The 16,180-nt window shown below is 40.7% G+C and overlaps 1 protein-coding gene across 1 annotated transcript in view; it reads right to left on the bottom strand.

Annotated features, from left to right (window-relative positions):
* Positions 1–1,929: 1,929 nt before the first annotated feature.
* The window catches only part of ldlrad3 (low density lipoprotein receptor class A domain containing 3), an 84,652-nt gene continuing 70,401 nt past the window's right edge, over positions 1,930–16,180 (bottom strand). Inside the window, exons 5-6 of the mRNA XM_083893123.1 lie at positions 4,801–5,200; positions 1,930–3,543 (exon numbers count right to left, since the gene is read on the bottom strand). Of these exons, the coding sequence (XP_083749249.1) occupies positions 3,339–3,543; positions 4,801–5,200 (605 nt within the window). The 3' untranslated portion in view covers positions 1,930–3,338. The remainder of the gene's footprint in view (positions 3,544–4,800; positions 5,201–16,180) is intronic.

Here is a 16,180-nt window from a genome sequence, read left to right as displayed (position 1 = left end):
CTACATAGTATAGTATGACGTTTTTGTCAAATTTTGGACCAGATTTTCTTTTTCAAAAAATTGTCACATTTTGGACCACATAGTATAGTACGACGTACTACATAGTATAGTTTGATGTTTTTGTCAAGTTTTGGACCAAAAAAATGTTTTTCCAAAAAATTGACAGATTTTGGACGACATAGTATAGTATGTCGTTTTTGTCAAATTTTGGACCAAATTTTTTTTTTTAAATGTGCACATTTTGGAGACATAGTATAGTATGACGTTTTTGTCAAATTTTGGACCAAATTTTTTTTTCAAAAAATTGTCACATTTTGGAGACATTGTATAGTATGACGTTCTACATAGTATAGTATGACGTTTTAGTCAAGTTCTGTCATAAAAAAAAATGTCATAGGTCAGCATGTCATCCAAAATTTGACAAACTTGTCATAGGTTAGCGTGTCGTCCAAAATTTGCAAAAAAGATCATAGGTTAGTATGTCCTCCAAAGTTTGCCAAAAAAGTCAAAGTTTAGTATGTCGTCCAAAATTTGACAAAAAAGTCATAGTTTAGTATGTCGTCCAAAATTTGACAAAAAAGTCATAGGTTAGTATGTTGTCCAAATTTAAAAAAAAAAAAATCATAGTGTAGTATGTTGTCCAAAGTTTGATAAAAAAGTAATAGTTTAGTATGTGGTCCAATATTTTTTAAAAAAAGGTCATAGGTTAGTATGTCATCTTAAATTTGACAAAAAAGTCGTAGATTAGTATGTTGTCCAATATTTTAAAAAAAAGTCATAGTTTAGTACAGGGGTCTGCAACCTGCGGCCCTAGAGCCTCATGTGGCTCTTCAGCCCCTCTGTAGTGGCTCCTTCTCGCTTTGAAGTCAAAACTTTTCATGGTTTTCTCACTTTTTGGTCAAGTCAAAGGCATAAGTAAAAGTGTTTTTGACATTTTGTCCGTCGCATCCAATTGAAAAACCTCCCCCAAAAGCCATTCAAGTAAAATGTGTACATGGAGAAGTCCTGTCCATCTTTAGATCCATGTACTTCTAGAGCCATGTTTCTCAGACATAAACTACATAAAATTGTACCTAAAATTAAATTTCAAAGTCATTTTTATACCCTTTAGAGGTTGCGTATCAACTTGCGACAAACTGCTGTGCTTTAAATATAGTATATATGTGCTCAAAAAATTTGATTTTCTCTTAATTTTGAGGATCAAATAGGTTTTGCGGCTCCAGATTTATTTTATTTGGGTGGAGAGGGTGCAAAAATGGCTCTTTTTATTCTAAAGGTTGCAGACCCCTGGTTTAGTATGTCGTCCAAAATTTTACAAATAAGTCATAGGTTAGTATGTCGTCTAAAATTTGACAAAACAAGTCATAGGTAGTATGTAGTCCAAAATGTATGTATATAATCAAATATGTGTGGCTCCATGACCAAACCAAAAGTGGAGGTTTATGCCACTGAGGCAGGACAGAAATTAGGAGCTGAACTGCACTGTATATGAGGCTGCTCTGATGGAGCCACAGGGACATCTATTGGTGAAAAAGTAGAACTGCAGGGCTATTGCTCTACTGATACTGTATGTCGAGAAAAAAAGATACTTTGATTTAATGTGCTTTTTACAAAACAGCAGACACTATGGTTATGTATATGCCCACATTTGTTTTGTCTGTTTATGCCTAACTCAAAAAGTAAAGGACAGAATTTGATGAAATGGTCTGGTCTTGATATACATAATGACACAAAGAAGAAGTTATACAGCAAATAAAACTTCGGACTCAAAAATGCACAATTTGACAGAATGGATGTTTTAATATAATACGGATACAAACATCTGTGACACAATCATTCCTTTGGATGGATAATAATACCCTTAAAAACAAATAAAAGGATCAATCATGATTATCTTTGGTTTGTATTTTAACTGCTGCTCTAGAAGAAAAAAAAATAAGATGCAACAACATACACTATGTACATTTTACTACACATTCATCTCTCACTTTAAAGGTCCAGTGTGTACAATTTTGAGTTGATTCTTTTGGGCAGAAATTGAATAGGGTGTAAAATCACCTTGATTGTATGATTTGTTGTTTTTCATTACCCAGAATGATTCGTTCATATTTACATCCTCCAACACACTTGGAAGGGAGGGATATTCAGCTGCAACTTCACCATTCAATGTGACTACATTTTACACACTGAACCTTTACGCTTTAAAGTAGTTTTCTACTTCTAAATATATATATTTTTGCTGTCTTATATGTACAGTGTCATACAAACCATTTTGAAAATGAACACAAATGTGTTGAACACAGATCCTTCAGGTGTGGATTTCATCAGTCACGCTTTAATACTTCTCAGTACGACTTTCTTGAGTCTATATACATTTACTATTGTCAAGCAGAATTTGACAAACAATACCATTTTAAGGAATCTTAAATGTTTGCTACTGTGGGAGCTCACATAAGGGTTGTTGTACTTTGAGGCTTAAACGTATGTATGAAAACATTTCATATATAAAGGCACAAATGGGCCAATTGTTGTTGTTTTTTTTTCAGAGGAATGATAAAAACATTAACAGTAAACTCATTATTATCATTAAGAGTCAATGGTCCTTTTTTAAAATACACTGACCTTTAATATCTCCAGTCTTGGGTACCACCAAAATAAAGAGGAACATTATTAATTATTTATTTATGAATTGATTTTTGCAGCACCTCTGTATGTTTCTCTTATGTTCTGTAACATATGATGAATTGTCATTTTTAAATTCAGTAAGAAGTGAGAAAACACTGTTGAAAGTCAAATGTAGCAACATTGACCGTACCGAGTTCAGACTTTTACACGAATAGAACATCTCTTATAACCCTTAATCTTGCAGGTCTGAAATGTAAGGTATTATGACGAGCATCACAAAAGGAGTTTCATGTAACGCTCAAACAAAATGACCTTTTAAGTTGCTGCCACTACGTGCTTTCCTCATTAATGAATGGCAGTTCACTCTTTATTTGGACACACAGATTGTACCTACTGTTATCTTATCAAGCAAAAATACTTACAGTACTCAAAGAGAACATTATTCGCCAGCACTGAACAAAGGACAAATCACTGAATATGAAGGTGTAGTGCAGCCGTGTCTCCAGCAGGGTGAGCCAGCATACAATATCAGTGTGGCTCAGGAAGCAGGTCTTTGCTTCAGGGAGCCAAAGAAGGAAGGTAAGGAGTCTCTCAGTCCTGGATAAATATCCTCAGCAGTTCCTTGTAGTGGACTGTGATGGCCTCAAGTAACCCAGCAGCATTTAGTCCGTTAGTCTCTAAGTTCCACCAATTGTAAGTTTCAAAGAAAGGGGCTAATGCTGCTCCGACTCTTCTCTGGTGCTGGAACTCAGCCGTGTGCCTGAGGCCACAGTTCGCTGTGTGGAAGGCGCAGTGGGACAGGCAGGATGGTGGTTCAAAGGGTCCTGTGTGGCCTCGTACTGAGGCAGCTCGTCTGCTGACGGAAGGTCTCTATCAGGGAGGTACGGAGGAGGAGGGAGATCAAACCAGGGAGGCCGACTAGGGACAAGCGGGGTGGGGGGGATAGAGAAAGAATATGATGTCATAATGTGATAGTGTAAGTGGTAATTGGTTGTATGACTAGATCATACACTCATACACACTGTGCTTATCTCCGATTTCCATAGGATGAGGCGAATAGAAGCATTTCTACTTGCCCTGGATGAGATGCTGCTAGACCCTCACAGTTTACCTTCCCTTCACCTCCGTTTACGCTGAGTGGTGAACAGAAAGACTGCAGGTACAATTTTTCATTAAGTTTCACCCAGGCCGGGGTTTGAACTGCCAACCTCCCACTCCCATAAGGCAATTATGAAAGAGCTTGTCCTTACTTAAGGAAACCTGTAACCCATACGTATTTCATATTCATTATTCACTGTATAAACTTGACATTTAAGACCATACTATGAATCACTTTGCAAATGAGATGCAAAAAGTTCAGTTTATAAATGTGATTATTATAGAAGCAAATGTTTTAATTTGTCCTACTTGCTTGAGTCCTTTTTTTAACCTCCCACCTGAGCTTATTCTTTGGAGTTCAGTGTTTGTTAGAATTTACAATTAGCTTTTTAAACATCACTATGAAGCTCCTTTTCCACAAAGCAGTGGAGTTTAGTTTGCCACGGTGCAGTTTGGAATGTTACACCTAGATTAATGCCCACCTGGCCAATTAATTCCTTAAAAGAAGAAGGCGACACAGTAAACAAAGAGCAACAATGGAGGACATCAAGAATTCCATGTTCTTTCTTCTTGGCATGTGGCATTTTATCACTCGAGGAAGACAAGCTTTATTTGAGAAAAGGCTGCAGGCCAAGTGATGAGTCTCTGTTGATAAATCAACGCAGGCTGTCCAGCTCCACCCTGTGACCACTGAGCTTGGTACCGAAACAGAAGGATGACAAAAGCTGGGAGGAACGGGATCAGTTATGTTGGTACTTCCTTCTCAACGTTTGACAACGGAATACCATACGGTAATGAACTGAACTGGGCCAAATGTTTATAGGAGTTAATTGAATCATCCAACATATTTTATGTGTGAAAAGTATATTAGTGGACAAGTAAATGAAAAGTAGTAGTTCAGTAGTAGATTAAGTAGTATTAGCACTAAATCGGCTTATATTTGCTACGGTTCTTATTTGAAACTCACAAAACCAAATTTTCAGCTCTCAGCTTTCGGGTTGCCATATCTTACTTATATATGACATTTTCATATATTTTATGACACATTTCCAAGCAACTGTTGGCATCATTTTTTACCTGACATCCAGAACAGCTTGTGAGTATGACGGGGGTGAGTCCACGGAGAGTCCAGAGGGATACAGGGTCCCAGACAGCAGCTGCAGTGCCTGAGTTGTTGCGCTGTACTGGCCCGTTGTGAGGGAGGAGCCGGGTGAGAGACCAGGACCACCGGGATGGACATGGCCTCGGTCCAAGATGACCAGACGGGACAGCAGCAGGGGCTGGTGGTGGTGGTGGTGTGCGCCTCCTCTGACGCCTCTGGGCAACAGGACGCTACGCTTCCTCTGGTGGTGGACCACCAAGGCCAACAGTGCCACCACCAGGACGAAGATGACAGCACTGCCGATGACCGCGTAGGTAATGCTGGGATAGTAACGCAGGCGGTAGTCAAGTGTCACAAAGTCCTGGCCAGGGGCTTCTGTGGTAGAGAGGGAAAAGATGAGGGATGAGCCACTATGCTATTTATTATTGTTTCGAGTCCAATACTAGTAAAAAAAAAAGAAAAAGAAATGATTGAATATCAGAAAGAGAAAAAGATAAAATCCAATAAAGTCCAAAAATGAATAGATCACAGCTGTCATTTTGTGTGCCTGAACTATCATTTTCTCTTTGTTATATGTGAGGATGTGCCGCTGCGGCTCTGTGTCACACTGATGCATGTTTTTGTTTTGGTAACAGATACGTGATGTATTAGTGGCATACTGATTTAGAACGTATTTGTGTGCAACTGTATTTGTGTGTCAGCATGAACAAATAAAGAATTGTTTTGTTCACCAAAAAAATCCCATAAATGCTTCACTAAGCCCAGGCAGTAAAGACAGGGAAAGAGAGAGAGAGAGACAGATGTGTTCCACCAACGTCATGAGACACAAGGCATCGTTTAACTGAGAATGTGAGTCAGGAACTCACATGTCCGCCATCCTGCAGGGATCATGTGAGCAATGTGGACATATTTTAAAGCTGTAGTGTGTAATTTCAATAAGCACAAACGTCATACTATACTGTCGTCGACCTCAATGTCATACTATACACTATTTCGTCCAAAATCAGACCATTTAAAAAAAAAGAAAAAATTTTGGTCCAAAATTTGACAAAAACATCATACTATACTATGTCGTCCAAAATCTTTTTGAAATTCTATTTTTAGCCCAAAATGTGACCAAAACGTCATACTATACTATGTCATCGACCTCAATGTCATACTACACTATTTCGTCCAAAATCTAACATTTTTTTGGAAAAAAACATTTTTGGTCCAAAATTTGACCAAAACGTCATACTATACTATGTCGTCCAAAATCGATACATTTTTTTGAAATTCTGTTTTTAGCCCAAAATGTGACAAAACGTCATACTATACTATGTTTTCGACCTCAATGTCATATTACACTATTTTTTGAAAAGAACATTTTGGTCCACAATGTGACAAAATGTCATACTATACTTTGTCGTCGACCTTAATGTCATACTACACTATTTCGTCCAAAATCTGACCATTTTTTTGAAAAAAAAATTTTGGTCCAAAATGTGACAAAACGTCATACTTTATTATGTCGTCGACCTCAATGTCATACTACACTATTTCGTCCAAAATCTGATTTTTAGGATTGACATATGAGTTCACAGTTTGTGGTAAATAATAACTGCTAAAGTAATAGTTGTCGTAGTGGTTAGCACTCTTGCCTTTGCAGCAAGAAGACCCAGGTTCCTGAGTTAAAGCCCCGTTTGGAACAACTTCATAATAAGGGCCTTTCCGGAGTTTGAAGGAGTTTGCATGTTCTCCTTGTGTGTGCGTGGGTTTTCTCCGGGTTCTCCGGCTTCCTCCCACAGTCAATTGGTCACTCTAAATTGACCATAGGTGTGTGAGTGAATGGTTGTTTGTCTCTATATGTGGCCCTGCGATGGACTGGCGAACTGTCCAGGGTGTGTATAATGGATGGATGGGTGGAAGGCCCTGGTATACTCAACGCGCATCGTGCACATGCAGTATACCAGGACACACGATATGCTACGAGCAACTGTGGCGTGCATGTGCACAGAAGTAAACCAGGGCCTTAACAACTGGTCCTCTGAGAAATGAAAATGAGTGAGGTAGTGAGATTCAGAAAAGAAAGAAAGAACGGTTGAAATATGGATTCTAAAGTCATGCTTTTAGAAAGTTCACCTGAGGTTTGGTGGAGGTGTCAAGGAAGGTCGTGACACAGAAGTTTGGCAACAGAAGTTACACGCTAGAACTCTATGATAAAATATATATATATAAAAAAAAAAAAGATGTGCCCAATTTTGACATGAAAAAGTAGTATTGAGCCATCCCCAGAGGAGATGAAAAGAAAATGGATTATTGGTGATGGACGAGTTTGGGGCAACGAGAGAGTATGATGGTGTCGGAGATGTTGAGGGGAATGAAGGAAGGAAGGAAGGAAGGAAGGATGGTTAAGAAGTAAACAATTTAGGGGAATAGAAGGTTGAGTAAATGGTACGATGTCTAGTGGAGTTGAAGAGCCAGGGGAATAAAGAGGAGGGGTGAAGTGAATGGCTGTGAATATCAAGCAGCAAATTGTTTTCGGGTGCATTTTGAAAAGCAGTCTCTACATGATTCAATGGAGGCAGCCTCTCTAGGAGATGAGAGCGCAAAATAATAAGCATGACAGCAGTCAGAATCTCCACGAGAGCTCCCGGAGACAAGGCGAACAAATGCAGCGTCGTGCTCAGTGTAGAGGGTACTTCTGAAAAGTGAGGACTCAGTTTAAATGAGAGACCCCTACTTTTTGTTATAAAGGGAGAGAAAATACAGAGGCTAAACAAGGCTTTGTGAGGGCAAAACAGATACCAGCAGTTTTAGATTAAAAAAAAGGAACCGTTTTTTGCTCAGTGTCGAAGATATGAGGAGACAGAGAGGACACCAGGGACTGTCACAGATTACCAGGTTTGTTGCAGGGGGAAAAGGAGAGTCTATAAACTACTTAGTAGTCTGGGCAATGTTCGCAATGAGAGCTGTGGCCGGCAGTAGGAAACACGCAGCAGCCAACTCGCTGGCTTGCGATAAGTAAAGGGCCTACTGTACTCACACACAAAGCATTGCGGCTTATTATTTGTGATGGGATGAGGGAATATCACTTCACTATTCACGCAAAGTGGGAATTTCAATCAGGCACTTGGAGTAAGAGTAGTGTAAATGGCATTTCAGCTGCTTACAGCAGACAGTACTGTTGTATTAAAGAGGGAGGGAGAATGGAAGGGGACCTATTTATTATGGATGTGCAGAGAGACTGTGCTAATGAGGAATGGGTTACATAAAAGTCTTTTACAGTGGCTGTTTCAGTTCAAATTACGCTAATGCCTCTGGGGGGTGGGGTGGGGGGGGTGGACTCAACATTAAACCTCTGTGTGCCTCTTAAAAAAGGTTCAAAACACTCACTGGGACACTTTCAATGTTCTTTGTTTGAGGTTTTTTGTTTGTATTGAAGCTCAATGGACTGTGTGTATTAAAGCTTAATACCCAACAGGATTCACATCTTTGTGAAATTCACTAGCAATCATGCAGACGTGACAGCTGAGGACGCTGTGCAAAAAACGCTCGCCAGAAAATGGCCATTACGCGGTGATGTAGCCCGAGGTTGAATCAATAGTCTGAAAATGCCTCTGTGTATCCGCAAGGATTCCATCTCCCACATGATGAAGTCCTTTCGGTGCTGTTTAATGTATTCAAGGCTTATAGACTTTCAAACTCCTGGCGATATACTGTGTATAACGCAGGCAAGAGATTTCCTCCACCTGTGCACGCCAGAGAGAATGAAGCTGTAGCTGCACACAAAGACAACACGGCAGACACAAGTGTTGAATAGTCTCTGTGTTGAAGAAAGTTACTGAATCCAAATACCTATTAGAGGAAAGTCTAACTCTGATATGACAATAAAGTAAGGTGGTTATTCAGCTTTAGGCCTTGTTTAGATTGCAAGTTGTGTGGACATTTTCCCTGCATCTATGGTTGAAAGCCGAACCAAACCGAACATGAACACTCGATCATCTGTTGGTTAATGCAGAACAAATTCCTCCACATACGAGCAAAACATGGAGCTGCATCAAATCCTATCATTTTATGTGAACATACTATATAGAATACGCTGCAACAATGGGCTCGGCCATTTCTCCTGGCTATCGCTCTACATGCGTATATGTTTTGGCCTTGTTTACCCACAATGCCCCTAGCCTTCATTATGGAGTCAAACATATTTTATGGGACGATATGTCATCCCATAGAAGTGTTCTATCACATTGATACCAAAGCAATCCATGTGGACTGAACATCTCAGACCTGTGCTCATTGGCTAAGCTACTCTAACCCTCTGTTGTAGTCCAATTATGAGACAGCAGAAAGTTACTGGGAGACGCACTATAAAAGCATACGTTAAACCGTTTGTGTGGACACGCCAGCAAGCTCTCATCAGAGAGGGAGTGTTTGTCAGCTCCTCCTCTGTTTCCTCCTGAAACCACGCCTTATGTTTTCCCCGTCTACCTGACCTTCAAGGCCTCGTGGCGCATTCAGCGACATGTGTGAGCACATACCATTCAATTCCCAACAACGACCAGCCTGGCATAGAGCCCATTTATGTACCAACGTGTAGTCAGGGGGCCCCATGCTTTAATTAAATCTAATCTAATCAGATGCTCCACCCGCCCGTTGCCCCCGACCTGGCATCGGCCAATAAAACAAGCCCCCCTCGACTCCTCCCCTGTGATTTAAAATTGGCCGGTCCTTCACGCTACCAATTAATTAAGAACTGGACCGTCAGCAGAGAAAGGCGCAAACAAAGAAGAATTATTTCCATAATTACCCAGTAAAAGAAAAGCACCAATAAAGAGATCTCACTACTGCCACCCCATGCTGCCTATCATGTTTCAGTGCGGGCTTCTGGGAGCACAGAGTTGCACACACAAAAGAAACTCATAATGCTGAAACACTAACAATGGGAGCCTATATTAGCAAGAGAGGCCTGAAAGGCTGCTCAAAATTGCACAAGTGATGAAAAGACAGAAAAAAAAAACACTGGAAAAAAAAAAGATACTGAAGCAGTTTCTGTGTGTGTGTGTGTGTGTGTGAACCCTCTCAGCCCTGGTGTGTGTCATTAAGTCCCAGCTAATTTCGTGTAGTCTGTTGTCCATGAATAAAAGAGAAAATGTGTCCATCACATGCAACGACAGGGTAAGGAAGGTCACACTATAACAATGACTTTGATTCAAAAAGAAAAAGAAAATGAAAAGAGTCTCGCACACAGAGTCAGGATGATATGTTTACTTTGTACGTGGTTCAGTTCCTATGTGCAAATCTAAAGTGTGAAAAGTGTTAAATGTTTGTTTTTAACAGTACATCATCTGTGTGAGCCAGAGTCAGATGGAACTTGAGAAGAAATAAATGATGAAGCCTTTCTTTTTTAAATTCTATCTACTGTATAATAATTGTGTGCACTCCTTTAGGACAGAAATCTACTGAGACACACAGTAAACTGTAGTATAAGTTTTACTAATACGATACTATACTTATACAACATCAAAATATATAACATCAAAGTTCCTGTGTTGTCAAGACTTAACAGAATATGATTAGCAGTCTTACTTGAGCGGTGTTGACAGTACGAAGTCCCTCTTCTAGCTCGTTTGATTTCATACAAAAAAATTGATCTGCTGCAGGGCTTGTCATCAAGCACATAAAGTATATCAGAGATTTACTGATTACCTGAATGTAAATAAAAGGTCTGAGCGTGAAAATGTGTTTTTATGATGAAACACTGACCAATTAATATGATTATTCATGATTATAATGAACAGATAAAAAAAAAAAAACTTATCAGAGATTGTATTGATTAAACATTTCTTTCTTTCACCAGTCACCAAATTTGAGGTGCAAGTTGGTGGTCGCAGCGGGCATTTGATTAGTACATTATCAATGCTTTTGCAGAAGTGATGACATTTACACGGTTTCCTGAATGCAACTTGGACCTCCTCCTGTAAGCTCATTGCTGAAATTTGGCGATTGTGAGCAAATCACAACCCGTTCAGTTGTAGTTCCGTGACTGTGTCAGATGGAGTCCCAAATGTGCTCCCAACATTACATGGAGCCAGCATTACTCTGACTAGCTCTCATGTGCTGGGGTTGATTGTTTTCTTTGTTTTCTTCTGTGAAGAAATGCCCTCTAAAAATGATGCCTGATGTACAAGAGTAATTTAAAGTCTGTCACGTAGGGTTTGGCTGGAGCACTGACGCCTTTGACGGGAGATACGAATATTCATGGGATAATCCCCAGTGACTGTCAAAATGCACTTTTGCTTGAAATACCCATCTCTAGCACATAGACGCACTTGTGTTCCGCATTAATAACCTAACTCTACAATGGTGTCGGCGTCTCGTGGTGCTTTTATGCTGTCTTCATAAACTCATAAACCTGCCACCGTACAGTATGTGGAGGCTTGGAATGAAAAGGGGGGTGCGGGGGGGGGGGGGGGGGGGGGGGGCAAGGTGCAGCCTTTCAACTAGGCCACTTTAATTACATGAGAGTGCCTTCTCCCCACATCACTCCATCTCACCTCCTCCTCCTCCTCCCCTGTCCCCTTTCTCCCCTCTCGCCTCTGCTCCACCACTTCTGCTGCCTTTTGTTTCCCTCCCATCTTCAGCATTGTGCTTTCCAGAGCTCTTCCCTCTCTCTCTCTCTCTCTCCTGTCCACCCCCTGTCCCAGTCTTCTATCCTCTTCTTGGTAATTTACTGTCACGGAGATGACTTGTTCCTTTGTCTTCATAATATACATGTGCACTCAGCCCGAGTCTTACACTCAACATAATGCTTATCAGCAACGACAAAAAACTTTCTCCTATTCAACCTTTCTTCACCATTTCTTACTTTCCTTATTGTACTCTTCCACATCGTTCCCTCTTTCACTGCCTTGCTCTCTCCAATAGTCTTTTTCATTATCTCCTCCTTGCATCAGCCGTATTCCCTGAGCTGGAGAGGACTGAACAATGATCCAGAGAGGTCATAGATGCTGCAATGGTGAACAATGGAGCTGAGAGAGGTAGAAACAGGTGAGCGTATGTCTAAAGAGAGCAGCGAGGATCTTTTGTCGTGTCTTTCCAAGGTTCTCCCCCGATCTCAGTGTAATAAAAGGAAACTTCACAGCAATCATTTACAGGAGGATGAGTCAGACAGTTGCGTGCCTCGGTACCAGGAATGAGTTCTTTTAGCCTGGAATCCCTGACCCTCTTTTTCTTTTTTTGCGTGAACTAAAAACTCAAAGAGCTGTGGTTTGTCTGAATTCAGACATGACTCAGATTCACACTCTCGAGGCCACTCCAGAAGAGAAAGAAACAGTATGACCTTGTGCATGTGACGCACTTTTTATTCTGAACTTTAAAAAAGTACAAGAACTAATCTCATTCTAAAAAAATATATATAATATAGGACCCCCCCCCCCACCCACACACACACACACACACACACACACACACCATTTGTTGTCTTTCTCTATTCAAACAATGCCGCAGATCGAGAGTAACCTCACTTAGTTGCTGAGGTACAACTATTTATTTTTTTAATGGAGCACACATTTTTATTCCTCATTGGCTACCTGGCACTGACTATGCTGACTAAACACAGTTGGAAGTAAGCTTATCCACAGATGCATGAGCAAAATAAAATGTAAAGAAATCAGGGCTAATAAAAGACTCCACATATCTTTATTACCACACATTAAACACCTCTGAAAAAAAAATAAGAATGGATACATTTCCCCCCCCTCTGGCTCACTCCTGAAGGAAAATCTACTGAACAGCACAGATGTGCTGCATATTCCCTTTGCACTGATGACTCATTTAACATTCACAAAGTGCCATCTTTGAAAAGAATCCAAAGTGTTTCGGGGGGGGGAAATGTAATCATTCCTTGGCTTCCGTATTCCAGGGTTTGCTGCTGCATATCGAGAATGACTGTCTTCAGTCGATAGAGTTTGTTCACAGCAGCGCTTTCTCTTACTGCAGTCACTTTGTCTGACGTTAATTACAGGTGTGGGGCTGCAGACTCCTTTGGCAGTCCTGTTGCTTCAATTACACCCACAATGACAGAGTGACAAAAAGAGCAGTGGTGCAGCGCCACGTGAAAGTGACAGACTTGGACAGAATGTAGCTTTGCTCAAGGGAAGAAGGGAAGAAGGAGAGGAGAGCAGAGAATCCACTAGGGGGCAGACAGCTCACATTTTTACTTGGCTACATGCATATGTACTGTTAACACATACACACCGCATCTGTTAGTATGGGGCGGGCATCCAGAGCAGGGGGAGGGTATGGGATGTGACTTTAGTGTGTGTGTGTGTGTGTGTGTGTGTGTGCCATCTGGCTTCAAACATATCCACAAAGCAATGCACACATGTGCAATTCACATACAGTCCCCAAATATGCCGGGCAGCCAGGCACGTTCATGAACAACGCTTACAGTAAAGTAAGTAAGTTCAAAGGTAACATTTCAAACACGTTTTTTACACACACATATAAGCAGCAGTACAAACACAATCACACAGAAACCTTTCATCCTGGCACACAGCAAGCTCAATAAAGCCCTGCCACATGGTCTGGGGAAAAAAAAAAACAAGAAAGACAGGGGGAAACAACAAACGACAACTTTTAAGGATGCTTGGTTCACTCGTGCCTTTACTATCTTCACACATCACTGCCAGCACAGTGGAATCGAGATGGTAAAAACCAAACTGGGGGAAACTATGGTCACAAAAACAACGCTAACAAGGATTATAAGCCTGGGACCATATTACTTTTACTGTCTCACAGTCTCCATTTTCCCTATCTATTAAACTTAAAGCACAACCACAATGCAAATATAATATAACTCATTCATTATACTGCAGTTACTGCTTCACTTTTCTATCCTGTGCTCTGCATTTTGCCTGCATTGTACTTTGATCACATCACTTCCTGCGCACTATGGCAAGCAGGTGAGAAGCAGGAGTTTTATTGTCTGCAAAATCACTGAAGTGACGTGAGCAAGATTTATTTTAGAGGTCGGCCAAAATCTTTAGAAATCAGGGCAGCCTACAGCCAATATATGATGCTCAACTCTCTTACTTTCCTCCATATGAGAAAACATAGCAGCTTATTTAATGACAAAATTGATCAAATTAACAATAAATTTAACAGCTTTTACGTATGGTCCGTCACTTCTATTTGCAATGTGTGCCTGCACTGCAGTTCACTCAGATATTTAATTCAAAATAACTGATTCAAGAAAAACAATAATATTAACAGGTCATCCAAAAAAAAAACACCTAAATCATGTTGAATAAAAACTGGGTCACCATATGTTTACCGGTTCAGGCCTCTCTGTGTGGTCTCACTCATTCATTTGAGCAGCGTCGCCATGAGCAGACATGAAGTAGCAACATCTGGCAAGTAAAACTGGAAGGGACTGTTTACTTCAGAGCTTAATTTATTTATTTATTAAAATATTAATATTTGCCCTGACATATTGATTATCGTATTGCGCAAGGAAAAAGGGTGATATATGACCACATCAATATTTTGACCTACCCCTACCTGGCTGATTATGAAAAGTAGTCCAAGTAGTGTTTTTATTTTTCTGTAGGTCTTTTAAAAGACCTAGTGGCTGATTGTCACAGCAATTTTCATTATTCATACTGACTTTGAAGATGAGAATCATCCTCTTTGAGGACTTCATCTTGGCTTGTAGAAGAGCAGAGCCTATTAATTTTAATTCATAGACACCGTCTAATGTAATCCAATCACTCGGCCAACCTGAACAACTCCTGAGGTGTTCTGTCTGATTCAGTCACATTCTGACCTTCCATTACTGCAAGTTCATTACCCTTTCTCCGCTCAGACGCCCAGATACAGATCAAACACGTTATTCCGTGCGTAAACGTCTCTCCTGTCACCTCAACCGCACGCTTTGACCACTCTACCATGATATGATGTTGTTGTACTGTATCTTACAGATGAGACACGTGCACTCAGGCAACCCCTGATAAACAGCTTTTGATGCAGGTGTCCCTGCTGAAACCCATCTGTGAAGCATTGAGACCTTTTATCTCCCGGAAACCTGGTTTGCACTGCATGTTTAGGCAAAGTCTGCTGAGATTTCATTATCAGGCTGCTCCTGCCTCACATGGTGTCTTTAAGTACTTTATCGCTCTGACCTCCACCCATTGCCAAAGCCCTTTGAGCTTCAAGCAATCATTTCAGGCCGTATCAAAAGAGCCTCATTTAGTCAACACATGCACTTAATTTGTGGATTTCAGATTAAAAATGGCTGCTTCCAAAATTCGACTACATGGTTTGGATGACTTATTTAGCAAATTCAACATATGAAACTCTCCTCTCTCTCACTCTCTGGAGTGGGAGTTTACACCCTTTTTTACTTCACAATGTGATCACCCTCGTTGTGTTGGCAAAGTTTTCCCTGCTGGGACACAAAGGATTGCTTGAGTGAAAGCTGCTCTTCCGAGCGAGGCTGGGAAGCAGAGCATGTTAGCCGCTCTGTGACAGGACTGTTCCAGATCCCTTCAGCACCACAGTGTTAGTGTTATTATTCATGGCCCATGCCGTCTGCCTGATCCTACTGCTGTATTTTGTCCTGAACGATGTCTGTTCTTGTTTGCATTCATATAGAGAGGAAGGCAAAATAAAATATGTATGTAATATTGCATAAACCTACCTTTCCTTTCCCTCAGTATGAACTTGTGCATGTCTCACTTGAAAGAGAGCTTGAATATTTGTGCTGTAAGTGTTTGCATGTGTTCCGTTTGTGTGTGCCTGTGTAAAGTGTTGCTCCAGGGAAGGAAGGTTTTCATGCTTCATCGAGCCTCTATTTGCCTGTCCTGTAATAACTTGTTCGCTCCATTGCTCGCCACTGTCAGACCCCCCATAACACTCAGTCAGAGCTTAGTGTGGGCGAGTGGAATGGAGGTGGGTTAGAGTTAATGGATGTCTTCAGTGTCTGGAGAACATCCACAGAGCAGAGAGACGGGGGACAGATGGGGAAGATAGGACACGCAAGGTTGCGGGGGTAGTCGAAAGAAAGCGACTGATAAATTTATGGAGCAACTATTTTAAATGAGCAAGGTTAAATGCTGACTGTAAAATAATAGAGAGCGAGGTTGGGGTTAGGGAAACGGCAGAGCTGATAAATGAGGTAAGCACCACTGCAACAAGCATTTCTAATAACAGCGATGTGAGGCTGCTTTAATAACTAATAACCATGCAAATTCCTGCTAATGCTTCAACAAAATTTGTATGATCATGAAAGCAGAAAGGGCAGGACCGACATAAGTAGGCTATGTATAGTTAATGTCTAATATTTATTCATCTTTTCTCTCCGAGAATCTC

The sequence above is a fragment of the Microchirus variegatus genome (genome assembly GCF_963457635.1).
Source record: "Microchirus variegatus genome assembly, chromosome: 8".
In the NCBI taxonomy this organism is placed as follows: Eukaryota; Metazoa; Chordata; class Actinopteri; order Pleuronectiformes; family Soleidae; genus Microchirus; species Microchirus variegatus.
The sequence above is the reverse complement of the archived record's forward strand: the minus strand, read 5'-3'. Positions and strand labels throughout refer to the sequence as shown.